At 40.1% G+C, this 14,276-nt stretch overlaps 1 protein-coding gene across 3 annotated transcripts; it reads left to right on the top strand.

The window, feature by feature from the left end:
• The first annotated feature begins 2,334 nt into the window (after positions 1-2,334).
• On the top strand, positions 2,335-13,231 carry LOC138947222 (3-hydroxyisobutyryl-CoA hydrolase, mitochondrial-like). Of its 3 annotated transcripts, none has more exons than XR_011449595.1 (14): positions 2,335-2,389; positions 2,842-2,881; positions 3,448-3,490; positions 4,129-4,272; positions 5,558-5,642; positions 6,025-6,105; positions 6,672-6,724; positions 7,249-7,327; positions 7,814-7,959; positions 8,552-8,638; positions 9,086-9,241; positions 10,543-10,681; positions 11,602-11,906; positions 12,004-13,231. XR_011449595.1 is itself a non-coding variant. In XM_070318659.1 (13 exons), exons 2-13 carry the CDS (start codon positions 2,871-2,873, stop codon positions 11,718-11,720), a joined length of 1,143 nt encoding a protein of 380 aa, XP_070174760.1. In that variant the 5' UTR covers positions 2,335-2,389; positions 2,842-2,870; the 3' UTR covers positions 11,721-13,231. The 3 variants fall into 3 exon arrangements, 1 of the variants encoding a protein (XP_070174760.1); XR_011449596.1 differs by having other exon boundaries at positions 11,602-11,965; positions 12,063-13,231; XM_070318659.1 differs by having other exon boundaries at positions 11,602-13,231.
• Positions 13,232-14,276: the final 1,045 nt, after the last annotated feature.

Genomic DNA, 14,276 nt, shown 5'->3' with positions numbered 1-14,276 from the left:
TTAAACAAATGGTTACATGGAACAAACAACAACAACAACAAATGTATCATAATTACTGAACCAAGAATTCATCAACAACAACAAAAAACGCTGTCGGTTGGTTTTTTTTTAACTGGCTGTGGAAGAGTTTTGTGCCCTTTCAAAACGCTGAGGAAAAATCAGGTCGCTGGGATCAGCAGTTGCAAGGGGTCGCGGTGTCACAGTGAATAACGAACTCCGATGTGCATGAAATGCATGATGCCATTTTTTCTCTCGAAAACATGCTCAGTGGAGCTGACTATTCGCTGCCGCTATGATCGTTTTCCTTCACTGACCTGTGGCCACTTGTGTTTGCCTGACTCTTTTGGTTTTAACATGGTTTTATTTCTTTTTGGTACATATATGACATGACAACAACATATTGGTTGATCTTACATTTGGTGTGAAGCTTGCTTCTTGGGTTATATATAAAAAATAGAAAAATAAGAAAATAAAAAATTCCATCTCACACGGCATAAATAAATCCCTGCGCCTTGAATATGTGCGCGATATAAATTGCATAAAAAAAATTTAAAAAAATAAAAATCCCTGCGCTTAGAACTGTACCCACGGAATACGCGCGATATAAGCCTCATATTGATTGATTGATTGATTGATATATGAAAATTATGATTAAAATTAAATTTCCGAAATCGATTTAAAAACAATTTTATCTTACACCTTGTCGGTTCCTGATTCCAAAAACATATAGATATGTTATGTTTGGATTAAAAACAAGCTCAGAAAGTTAAAACGAAGAGAGATACAAACAAGTCGCGTAAGGCGAAATTACTACATTTAGTCAAGCTGTGGAACGCACAGAATGACACTGAACGCACTGCATTTTTTTCACAATGACCGTGGTCCGCCGCTCGAGCAAAAGGCAGTGAAATTGACGAGCCTGTTTAGCGCGGTAGCGGTTGCGCTGTGCTGCATAGCACGCTTTTCTGTACCTCTCTTCGTTTTAAACTTTCTGAGCGTGTTTTTAATCCAAACATATCATATCTATATGTTTTTGGAATCAGGAACCGACAAGGAATAAGATGAAATTGTTTTTAAAACGATTTCGGAAATTTGATTTTAATCATAATTTTTATATTTTTAATTTTCAGAGCTTGTTTTTAATCCGAATATATGTTTTTGGAATCATAACATGATGAAGAATAAAATGAAAGTAATTTTGGATCGTTTTATACAAAAATGATTTTAATTACAATTTTCAGATTTTTACTGACCAAAGTCATTAATTAATTTTTAAGCCCCCAAGCTGAAATGCAATGCCAAAGTCCGGCCTTCGTTGAAGATTGCTTGGCCAACATTTCAATCAATTTGATAAAAAAAATGAGGGTGTGACAGTGCCGCCTCAACTTTTACAAAAGCCGGATATGACGTCATCAGAGACATTTATCGAAACTTAATGAAAAAAAAATCTGGGGATATCATACCCAGGAACTCTCATGTAAAATGTCATACAGATCAGTCGAGTAGTTTACTCTGAATCGTTCTACACACACACACACACACACACACACACACACACACACACACACTGGCACACACACACACATACACACGCATACACCACGACCCTCATCTCGATTCCCCCTCTATGTTAAAACATTTAGTCAAAACTTGACTAAATGTAAAAAGCGTGCTATACTGCTCAGCGCAAACACTACTCCGCAATACTGGCTTGTCAATTTCAGTTCCTTTCCCACGAATATATATATATATATATATATATATATATATATATATATATACGATCTTGGTGAAAAAATGCAGTGCGTTCTGTTTCATTCTGTGAGTTCAACTGACGTCGACAGCTTGACTAAATGTTGTATTTTCGCCTTTCGCGACTTGTTTAGTTGTCTGGATGTCTGTCTATCTGTTAGTGTCAGTGTTTACTTACTTATCATGTTTTAGCTTTGCCTGTTTCCTCGCTGTGTTTGGATTGTATTGTTTGTTTGTTTCTTTCTTTCTTTCTTTGTGTAATGCTTTTTTCTTTGTTTTGTTTTTGAATTCTTCTGCATTATACAATGTTATGCCTTTACATCATGTCGCAGTAAGAACAGATCTTCATGATCCTTGTGTAACAAATGGAACAACTGAAATTCGAAAGAGTTGACTATGAACTAACCTCAGATGATGGTATAGTACACTGGCTATCTCCAGGATAAAGGATGTATGGTCCCTACGGCCAATGTAGACACACACACACACACACACACACACACACACAAATACAGAGAGAGAGTTTCTGAATAATAATGACTTCTCCCCAGAATCACCCCCAAACGGATCTCCGCGTCCGAAAGAGCTTCACGGCGATTCAAGGGTCAAATCCGAAGGTGCAGACGGAAAGTGCCCAGTATGTATGAAATCTAAACAATGCCCATCCATTCTATCATTGAAGAATCGCAAAGTATGCAGTTTAACAGAAATCGTTTGGGACCTTGTCGGAAAGGGGAAATACACAAGGGAAATTACATGTCAGTCCGATTTCTCAGGAACGAAAGTTCCCTCGGTGCGCTTTCGGTGATTGGTTGCTAATACGTTGAACCATAGATATCCCTTGACAAGGGATATCTATGGTTGAACTTGAAGGGATGGATCGGCGGAAAAGGCAGAGGGTGGGGGGTTGGGTGCTGAGGATGGTTGCAATTCAAACATACAAAACAAATCTCGAGGAAACCGGACCAATATTTTGTTTTTAAAGACGGGTGAGTGTGTGATAAGAGAGCTCAGAACTTGTATGCATTCACCTTCACTGCTTCAGTGGCTTCACAAACTCAAACTTTTGTTTTTGTTTTCAAATTTCAGGTCTGCTCCTGCAGTGTGAGCGGGACAGAATGATTCCGAGGTTTGCAGAATGTGGTTGTTGAGTGTACTCCAGAATTAGCCCAGAGGCAGAAATGTCAAATTCTGCAAAACAAACGCTTTGCGAATTCTCTAGCACTGGCAGGGTGGTGACAAATTTCACAGGGCTAATTCTGGAGCCTGCTGGATAGTTTTATTTATTTGAAGAAAATGTCTGTTTATTTAATTCTTGATTTAGTAATTGATGTTGTTGTGTGTGTGTAGTGTTTGTGAAAGTGTATTTGCTAAGTGTGTTTTCAATTTGTATGTAAACTTATACTTCAAGCGTTATTTCCAAATAACTTGTAGTTGTAATAATGATTACAATTTACAGTGATGCTTGTTGCGGTGGTATTTATAGTGGTGGTGTGTGAGCGTGTGTGTATGCATGCCTGTGCACGTGTGTTACTGTGTATCTGTGTGAGTAAAATTAAAAGAGAGAGAGAAATAGACTCGGCGTTTTTAAAGATTCATCTGCTTCATTGTAGCAGAGTTATATTATTTGCAAACAATGCCTGGCAGTCCTTATACCTTTTCAGTTTCATGTTATCAACTTGCTCTGTTTTCCAGGTCATTGCAAATGCAAAGGCTCCGAGTTGTACTACAGCATGTCGTAAGTATTAAAGTCCATTTGTAATTACTTTATCTGTGTGTCCATTCTTATTTACCAGTTAATGTCTGTGTCTTGATCTGTGCATCTGTGACTTGATGTTGTACTTCTAAGTTCTATTGTAATTATTAGGCAAAGAAAAAGAATTGCGATGTTTCCTTTCCCGCAAGCAAGCCTATTTTTTCCACCTGACCCTAGAACAAATTTGATCCTTTAAGATCCGGGAATGCAGAAGAAGAAGAAGATCCTTTAAGAAAAAAATGACAAAACTCAATTTTGCAGACTTTACAAGGAAAGTTACTGAATGTATTCCATGACATGTACACAGCTCGCAACATTTCTGGCCAATAAAAAGCCACATGCGGCCATGAAAATAAAAAGTAAACTTCAATCAAAAACTAAAAGACAATTCACTGAACTACCCACCCTTTTTTTTGGGGGGGGGGGCCTAAGAAAAAAAAATTCTGTTTGAGTAACTATACATATCCACCTGTACGTCAGGTTGCTCTGCAGATTTTGACCACGGCTAAGCATTTGTACATCAAAAGACTAGTTTTTTTAGAACAGTTGCTTACTCATGGCTCAGTGTTTTATTTTGTGAAGACTTGAAATAATGTGTGTAAATTGACCTTTCATTGCAGAAAATGGCCAGGTTTTCTACCCAGTCCACAGATGAGGTGCTGTTCAATGCTGTGGGCGACAAGAGAGTCATTGTTCTCAACAGACCAAAGGCACTCAATGCACTCAACTTGAACATGATTCGTCTGATCTACCCCAAGATGGTGGTATGTAAGATTATGACGGGGGGGGGGGGGGGGGGACAAATAGTGTATACAAGAACATTTAAAAAAAGACTTTAATCTTGAGGGAAAAGAATCATCAGAAACAAACCTTTTTTGTGCCAGGGCAAGGCTTCATTGTGGTTTTTTTGAGTCACTTGAGAAAATGTGACTCTATGTAATCGGTCAGTGTTAGTCTGTCCGGCCGGCCAGCCGGCCGGCCGTCCGGCCGGCCGTCCGTAGACACCACCTTAACGTTGGACTTTTCTCGGAAACTATCAAAGCGATCGGGCTCATATTTTGTTTAGTCGTGACCTCCAATGACCTCTACACTTTAACGATGGTTTCGTTGACCTTTGACCTTTTTCAAGGTCACAGGTCAGCGTCAAAGGAAAAATTAGACATTTTATATCTTTGACAAAGTTCATCGGATGTGATTGAAACTTTGTAGGATTATTCTTTACATCAAAGTATTTACATCTGTAGCCTTTTACGAACGTTATCAGAAAAACAAGGGAGATAACTAGCCTTTTCTGTTCGGCAACACACAACTTAACATTGGGCTTTTCTCGGAAACTATAAAAGTGACCGGGCTCAAATTTTATGTGAACGTGACTCCCAGTGACCTCTACACTTTGACGTCTGCTTTGGTGACCTTTGACCTTTTTCAAGGTCACAGGTATGTCTTGAAGGAAAAAAATTGAAATATCATATCTCTGAAACTATTCATCGGATTTGATTCAAACTTTATAGGATTATTCTTTACATCAAATTATTTACATCTGTATTGTGTTGTGAATAGCAATTTCTTCCTGTCCATCTGATGCCTCATATAATATTCAGAACTGCGAAAGTGACTCGATCGAGCGTTTGCTCTTCTTGTTTTATATGCAGACAGAGAGAGTGTGTGCATGTGTCTGTGTGTGTTTGTACAGGTTGCTTTGAGAGGGTATAAATTGAGACTCAAATTATTGAACACACACACACACACACACACTCTTACCACCCTGACTCATTGAGAGAAAAAAATTACAGTCGGTTTCTTTCACAAATACATGTATACACCAAATACTTCACGCATTAGTTAAAGTCTTTACTTATTTGTTTAGTAACATGACTGAGTTTCAGCAATTTCTTTCTACAGTATCTATCAAACAATTTGCTGAAACTTCATGATATTCAGTATTCTTAATTTGTCGCCTGCATAAAAAAAAACCACATTTCTTTAGCAAAGTCCGATTTGCACTCCCCTTCCGGGTATAAACTTGTTTGTTTTTGTGTTGAATGGCAGGAATGGGAGACAGATCCTGGCGTATCCATGGTGATGATCAAAGCTGTTGGTGAGAAGGCGTTCTGTGCTGGAGGCGATATCAGAGGTCTGTGTGTGTGTGTGAGAGAGAGAGAGTGTGTGTGTGTTTGTGTGTGTGTGTGTGTGTTCAAAGCGTGCATGCATGTGTGTCTGTGTGTGTGTGTCAGGGTAGTATAATGTTTCAGCAAAAATTCAGCACAAGTTGTTTTAGCACCCCAGCCGTACATAAAGACTGAACGGAGCAGAAGGATATGAATATTATATGCAATTACCATTAGTGAAAATGCAAAAAGGAGTAAGCTAGATTGCCAGTGACATTGCTGTTTCAGGGTCACTAGCAAGTCCTGAAATAATTGCAAATGATACATCTACAGCCTTTCTGCTTATAACTCTTTAGAAATACATTAATTAATACCTTAACTCTTTTAATTTGTTGTTTTGTTTTCTAGCTGTGACAGAGGCGGGCAAGGTTGGAGACAGTTTAGCAAAAGATTTCTTCAAGGAAGAGTACATTCTCAATTTTAAAATAGGTAAGCTTTCTGTTTCTTTTTAAATATATTGCAACATTTTGATTTGAATTTAAAAACTCAAAATCAGTTTTTTTAAATTTAATTTGTTGTAGCTATTCTTTGTACCATGATGTCTTCTTTTTAGTAAAACAGAACAAAAAAGTAGAGAAATAAATGAATGAATAAATAAATGACATAAGTCTTTCAATTCTAAATGTTTTTCAGCAAATATGTAACACGAATCATTAATTGTGTTCACAAGGTTCTTACCTTGCTGTTAAGATTAATTAATTGGTGCATTTGAAACCATACAAACGTCAATAACCCCATTGAGCCCTGTGTGAGGTTCGGTTCCGCTGAGTGAACATCGTTCTTCTTTCAGTATCTGACGTCACTTCCAGGCGGTTAATTCAAGACTATGCCCAAAAGAACAAAAAGAGTACATATAAGATTGATTTGCATTTTGATAGCTTTGATGATGCACATGCATTTAGATCTCCAATCTGGCTGGACACTTGATTTGAGAAATGTGCATATATCTGTACAGATTCCACATCTTTGGTGTATGGTTTTCTTTGTTCACTCAGGTTCCTACAAGAAACCATACCTGGCTGCGATTGATGGTATTACCATGGGAGGGGTAAGCTTTTCCTTTTCTTTTTCTTAAGCCAAATGTTTATGTTCCTTCTTCTTTTTCGATCTTTTTCTTCCTCATTTTCTTCTTCCCATTTACCTTCTGCAATTCTTATTTGTGAGGAAATAAATGTTGTGTGTGTGTGCGTGCGAATGTGTGTGTATGCGTGAGCGTATATAGTTCTGGAAATGCAGGCAGTTGTGTCTGAAGTATGCTGATAGGTGTGAAATCTTAGACAGGTAAGTTGCAAAATGTTCCATATTCAAAAGGAAACAAAGTTGTAGTGAAAGCACAGTGGTACCCCCATTTTTAGATCTCTGAAAATTCAGGTCTGAATGAGGAGGGAGTCTTACAATTAGAGAAAATTAAGAGATGACATGAACAGAAAACCTCAAAAAGCAAGGCATTATAAGGGAGGAGGTCTTGTATGGGGGGGGGGGGGGGGGGGGATCTTACAAGGGGTATTCCACTACATCTAATGATTTCCTGGAGAGAGAAAAACATCAAATCTGTCTTGTGTTTTGATACAGGGTGTGGGGTTGTCAGTGCATGGCAAGTACCGTGTAGCAACAGAACGCACAGTGTTTGCCATGCCAGAGACTGGTATAGGTGAGTAAAATTATTTGCCTGTGTGATCGCTGACTTGCATAGCAACTCATTTCTTTCACATCCTACATTTCTTTCTGTTCAATACCACTAACAGCTTTAAAGTGCGATCAAAGACCTGTTCAATTTACCACTGTTTCACTCTTTCTTTTCTTTTTCTTTTTTTTCCTTTTAGAAAACTTTACCCCAAAAAAACTTCTTTTTTTTAAATTAAAAATAAAAATTTTAAAAAAATTAAAAAATTTTAAATAAAAAATGCTGCAGTAAAATTACAATAAAAATTTTAAAAAATGCTGAGTTCAAACAAAAGTATTTTGTTAATTTCTGCCATATTATCATATACAATGACCATGCTAACCAGTTTGTATAATAGTTCTGCTCTGTCTGTGTGCTCTTCATGACACATGCATGCAATTAAAGATAGCAGATTTAAATTTTTCGGGAAGTGATAATAGAGATTCTTGTCTTCTCCGCCTTCTGACTGAGCAGGTTTATTCCCGGATGTTGGCGGCGGCCATTTTCTTCCCTGGTTGCATGGGAGGCTGGGAATCTATCTCGCTCTGACCGGCTTCAGGTTAAAAGGCCGTGACGTCTTCCAGGCAGGAGTGGCTACACACTTTGTGCAGGCAGAAAAGGTCAGTCTTTGATGATTTTTTGACGACACATTCGCAAATACTGTTTAAGCATTGATGAAGCTAGGTGTTTTATAAACCGTTATTACCTAAATTAGAAGAACAATACATCCCACCCAAAAAGCAGTTAAATTTGTGTCTACCAAAGTATAGTGTACTAGCAATGTAGCATTGTCTTTTATCTGATACAAAAAAACAAATGGCAGGAATGACTGGTTCGAAGTTATTTCTTTTCTGGTATATTCCAACACTGCATACAGGTGCGCAAACATACACTCACACTTACACACACGCAAGCACGAATTTGAGCATGCACACATTCAAACACATACACAGATAAACGCATGCACACTTATGACTTTACCTATGCATGCACACACACACACACACACACACACAAACACACACACACACACACACACACACACACACACACACACACGCATACACACACACACACACACACACACACACACACACACACACACACACACAGAGGTCCACAAAACAAAATTCCTGTAAGGGTCCACACAACAAAATACAAGCAAAGCTTGAAGACTTTATTCTGAATTTGTCTATTTTACACCTTACACAGTTGCCAGCGTTAGAAGAAACGCTGATGAAATTGCCAGAAGCTTCTGAGCTCCACATCGAGAAAGTCCTGGATTCATTTCACAGCCAGGTATGTCAAATGCTGGGCTAATTAGATTCTCAAAGACTTGATGTAGAGTTCATCTCATTTCATGTGCGTGTATGTGTGTGTGTGTGGGTGTGACAGGTATTTTGCCCACATATGGGTGTAATATATATGCATGTGAGCAACATGCAACATGTGTTTGATAGTGTGCGCGCGCGCTGAACTGAACATGTATGTGTGTGTTTGTACAAGATCTGGCATGTTTTATGTTTTATTTTTCAAGGAGACATATTAGTCACAAGATAACTAATGACTGAGTGTAGGGTGGGGGGGAGGGAGAGGAGTTATTCTGTATTTGCCTACATTGGGGGAAAGGGGGGGGGGGGGGTTCTGCATTGTACCTATGTGCACTTATGTGTAGCACATTTGAAAGTTCGTGGCAGAAATAACAGCAGTATTTATTTGTGGTGGGTTTTTTACTTCTTTTTACAGAACCCAATAGACAAAGATAAACCCTTCATCCTGGCGCCTTACCTGGACAAAATCAACAGCATCTTCAGCCAGGCGACACTAGAAGACATCGTGAAATGCCTGGAGTCAGACCAGTCAGAATGGGCCGAGAAGCAGTTGAAGACTTTGAAAAAGATGGTCAGTTCATAGCACAGTCTTTAGGTCAGTCAGAGTACAGTGCTTTGGTTACCACTCTTAATTCTTTTTTCACGACCACCTGCCCTTTACGACCGGCACGGTTGGCCTAGTGGTAAGGCGTCCGCCCCGTGATCGGGAGGTCGTGGGTTCGAACCCCGGCCGGGTCATACCTAAGACTTTAAAATGGGCAATCTAGTGACTCCTCCGCCTGGCGTCTGGCATTATGGGGTTGGTGCTAGGACTGGTTGGTCCGGTGTCAGAATAATGTGACTGGGTGAGACATGAAGCCTGTGCTGCGACTTCTGTCTTGTGTGTGGCGCACGTTATATGTCAAAGCAGCACCGCCCTGATATGGCTCTTCGTGGTCGGCTGGGCGTTAAGCAAACAAACAAACAAACAAACTGCCCTTACGACCACTTCAGAGGATCCCCGACGCCTTGTTTTTTGTCTGTACAATTCACCTTTCAATAGCGACCACTTGGCTTTTACAACAACTTTTAGTTGGTCCCTTGGGTGGTGTTCAAAGATAGGTTCAACTGTATACTGAATGGACAAAGGACTTGGCTTTTTGACTGCATACATTACAGTCTTAGATTACCGTATACACCGAATCCCCGACGCCTTGTTTTTTGTCTGTACAATTCACCTTTCAATAGCGACCACTTGGCTTTTACAACAACTTTTAGTTGGTCCCTTGGGTGGTGTTCAAAGATAGGTTCAACTGTATACTGAATGGACAAATGACTTGGCTTTTTGACTGCATACATTACAGTCTTAGATTACCGTATACACCGAATTCCAAGCGTAGTGGAGATTTTGCTGATACTTTTATATCACAATGACACATGTTTGGGGGCTGAGCACACATTGCAAATATTCTCCTCTAATGCCATGACTACTGTGATGATTATTATTCAGCAGCAAGACTTTCAAGTCACAATTCTGCAGAGATTACTGTGAACTTGTAGTGTGACCGGCATCTGACTTTTTGCACTTTTTACTGGGAAGTATTGCAAATGCTCAGCATCACAAATTCTATTGCATTTTTGAAAATGTTCCATAATTGATAATAATGATAATAATAATAAATCACTTATGTAAAGCTCAATTTCGATAACAGCTCCAAGCCAAATTAATCCAACTTATTTTTGTATTCTTGAATTTGGAACATTGGCAGTCTATCTGTTCGAAATTGTTTTCAGGCATAAAAAGAGTGGTTTCAAGACTTACAATGCTGACAATAATTGTTTCATTTTTGTCTTTGAGTGTCCCTTCACCAGTTAAGTTTACTCTGATTTCAGTCACCAACGTCGATGAAAGTGACGCTACGTCAGCTACAGATGGGAGAGACCATGAGTCTAGCAGAAATCCTGCAAATAGAATACAGGTTGTCTCAGAGGTGTCTGGAAGACCATGACTTCTATGAAGGCGTTAGAGCAGGTAAGCCGTATTGAATCATGTCGGGGCGGGGATGTAGCTCAGTCGGTGGCGCGCTGGATTTGTATCCAGTTGGCCGCTGTCAGCGTGAGTTCGTCCCCACGTTTGGCGAGAGATTTATTTCTCAGAGTCAACACAAAGTTGACTCTGAGAAATAAATCTCTCGCCGAACGTGGGGACGAACTCACGCTGACAGCGGCCAACTGGATACAAATCCAGCGCGCTACCGACTGAGCTACATCCCCGCCCAATGCTTTTGTGAACAAGAAACAATTGACAAGTGGCTCTATCCCATCACCCCCCTTCCCTCCGTCGCGATATAACCTTGAACGGTTGAAAACAACGTTAAACACCAAATAAAGAAAGAAAAGAAAGAATTCCATGTCTTACAATAAAACTTACAACAACAAAATATATAAATATTAGACTTTGGTTTTAAAGGCGCAGTGCAGGAGTCACAGCATTGCTGAAGCAACGATTTGTCATTTTGTCACAGATTACAATACAAACAGTCAAAAGCTTTACACTTGAACTATCTCACAGATGCCTAGACATACCTTTAGTGTTGCCATCCAAACAAAACTGTATGCAGTTTAATATCAGTTCGCATCCCCGCCAAAAATGTAATGAGAAGAAAGTCATGTCAGTTCCTTCAAAATCCACGATGACTATGTGGGTGGGATCATCTTGAATCAGCAAGCATCCACATATACAAATTGACGCCTGCAGCAAGTTAGGGGTGATGATTTCACAGTCTTGGACAATCAAGATTGTGTGTGGGCATGTGTGTGCGTGCGCGCGTGCGCGCGTGGGTGGGTTGGTGCATCGTCTCTCTTTGCATATGTGCATGTGTGTTTTTTGTCTTACATTGCAGGGTTTTTTCTTAGCAGTGATTAAATCATTTGACATATTCCTGCTTTCAGTGTTGATCGACAAGGACCAGCAACCACAATGGCGACCAGACACACTGGAAGGGGTGACGCCAGAGAAACTGGACTGGTACTTCTCCCCTCTGCCGCCAGACAGAGAACTGGTGCTCTGATGTCCTCTATCTTGACAGCTGATACCAATAGGATTAAAACTATCTGTGCTTCATCTAGGGCCAACTTGTTCTGGGGCATGCACGTTTTTGACAGTCATTCCCATGGAATTTGAAAATGCCTGCGTCAGGTTCATGGCAGACTCAATGTGTGATATAGTTAATTTGTTCGCTTTTTAAATTGGACAGGTTAAAGCCACAGTCCTTTCGATGCAAACAGTTCGGCTCACCATCTCAGGTCTGACCAGGTTTTACATGGGATAAGCACATCCCTCCTCTTGGACAGGTTAAAGCCACAGTCCTTTTGATGCAAGCAGTGCGGCTCACCATCTCAGGTCTGACCAGGGTTTACATGGGATAGGCACATCCCTCCTCTTGGACACATACAAACAATCAACATCCTGATTTTTTTCTGTGCGGAGTGAGACTTTGCGATGAGTTAATTTCATTAAAAAAAAAACTACAGTACCAGTGTCTGATAAGATATTAATTAATAAAAAGAATAATTCTGATTCTGCACCGGCTGTTCACTTTTGGTGTGTGGAGGGGGGCCTTATCCCTTTTGAAAGCCTGAGCAGATTTGAGATGGTGAGTCCAATTGGTTAACACAGGACTGTGACTTTAAGATTTGTGTTGACTCTGTAATAGACTTGTTCTGTGGTCTGATTCAAGACTGAGTTTTCCCAGCAGTTGGGAGTATCAGTGGTGGCATCATGACAGATTTGATCTATGACATCGTTTTTAATTCTTGTTAGCTTTGCACATGGGGATGGTAAAGATTTGTTCTGATTTTGTGAAAGGATCGTGCTGTGGTCTTATTCGTGAAAGAGTTTTGCTGATTTCAAGAAGATAAATTGAACTGTGACATAATTGTTCCTGTTAGCTTTGTAAATGACAGTAGTAAGCCCATGTACTTGCATCGTGAACGTTCGTGTTATGGTCTGATACTTTACAGAGTTTGCTGTGCTTACATTTGTAACGAAGAACTGTTAACTCATTGTCTCCCAGGTATGGATACATCCGTACCCACTCGTTTGGCTCTATCTGACCAGGTACGGATATATCCGCTCAGACTGATAGCTTCAGTCGGTTCCTGTTACGTCGATCTAACGCCTGCATTCCAGCATGTTGATACACAGTTACTACAATTCTGAGTGACCTGCTGCAGCACAGCTGGTCTCGGCAAAAAAAACCACTTGGTTAACATAGGTTTGGGTAGAAAGTGTTAAGTGATTTTTTTTCTTCTAAAATGAGTTGCATTTTTCATTCTTGAAGCTCATTAGTCACACCTAGAAGTTTGCAGTATTTAGCTGCTTGGTTTTGTGGTTTCTTAGCACAAGTTTTTGTTGTGTCACTGGTATATCTTGCTAACCAATGTGCTATCTGAATTAAATCTGATTCATGATTTAGTTTAGTACTTTGTTCACAATCTTATCCTGGTGATGTGATGTTTTATAACCTTGAACGGTTGAAAACGACTTTAAACACCAAATAAAGAAAGATGTGATGTTTGACAGGTGTGGTTGTTCAAAGCGTGTGTGTGTGTGTGTTTTGTTTTGAGTCTTGAGAAGTGCATGTACATAGACTTTATAGTCAAGTAAACACAGGAAAGTATTGCATATCATCATTTTAGTCTTGGATCAGTTTTGTTATGTTTTTCAATGATACGTAAGAAAATTAAACATTAATGAACGTGCTATGGACAATGTTCAAAAATAACTCTGTCAAGATTTTATGGTTTGTGTAAGAGTTGCTTTCCCTTGTTTTTCCATAGAAACATTGAGTCAAGCTACACATGACATTGAAGGCCAATCACTAGCAAATGGTGTGTCTCTGCATGCGGCGGCGATCTATGCCAGTGAAATCATGTGAATGACTGATATCCCAGTGAGGATTAGCTCTGATCTGTGCTGTCTGCACTGACCACTCATAATAACGCTCTTTTCGTTTGAAAGTACGCACATCTGAGCTGTCAATCTGCACTGACCGCTCATAATAACGCTCTTTTTGTTTGAAAGTACGCTCATCTGAGCTGTCAATCTGCACTGACCGCTCATAATAACGCTCTTTTCGCTTGAAAGTACGCTCATCTGAGCTGTCAATCTGCATGGCGGATGTGATCGTGCCCCTCGATGCACAGCTTGAGCAACCGTGGAGAAGTCGAGTATAGCTTGACTCAGTGTTTACAAGGAAAAGCAACTCTTCCACAACCTATAACAAAAACTGGCACGGTTGGCCTAGTGGTAAGGCGTCCGCCCCGTGATCGGGAGGTCGTGGGTTCGAACCCCGGCCGGGTCATACCTAAGACTTTAAAATTGGCAATCTAGTGGTTGCTCCGCCTGGCGTCTGGCATTATGGGGTTAGTGCTGGGACTGGTTGGTCCACGGTGTCAGAATAATGTGACTGTGTAAGACATGAAGCCTGTGCTACGACTTCTGTCTTGTGTGTGGCGCACGTTAAATATCAAAGCAGCACCGCCCTGATATGGCCCTTCGTGACCGGCTGGGCGTTAAACAAACAAACAACCTATAAAAACCCAACAGAGTTATTTCCAGAATG

The sequence above is a fragment of the Littorina saxatilis genome, linkage group LG14 (genome assembly GCF_037325665.1).
Source record: "Littorina saxatilis isolate snail1 linkage group LG14, US_GU_Lsax_2.0, whole genome shotgun sequence".
NCBI classification, from domain to species: domain Eukaryota; kingdom Metazoa; phylum Mollusca; class Gastropoda; order Littorinimorpha; family Littorinidae; genus Littorina; species Littorina saxatilis.
Note: the sequence above shows the minus strand (reverse complement) of the source record. Positions and strands in the feature narration are given on the sequence as shown.

Excerpts from the sequence above, each read along its gene's own strand:
- LOC138947222 (XM_070318659.1), top strand. Across the intron at positions 3,491-4,128 it reads GAGTTGTACTACAGCATGTC|AAAATGGCCAGGTTTTCTAC; the intron begins GTAAGTATTAAA and ends CTTTCATTGCAG. Across the intron at positions 7,328-7,813 it reads CATGCCAGAGACTGGTATAG|GTTTATTCCCGGATGTTGGC; the intron begins GTGAGTAAAATT and ends CTGACTGAGCAG.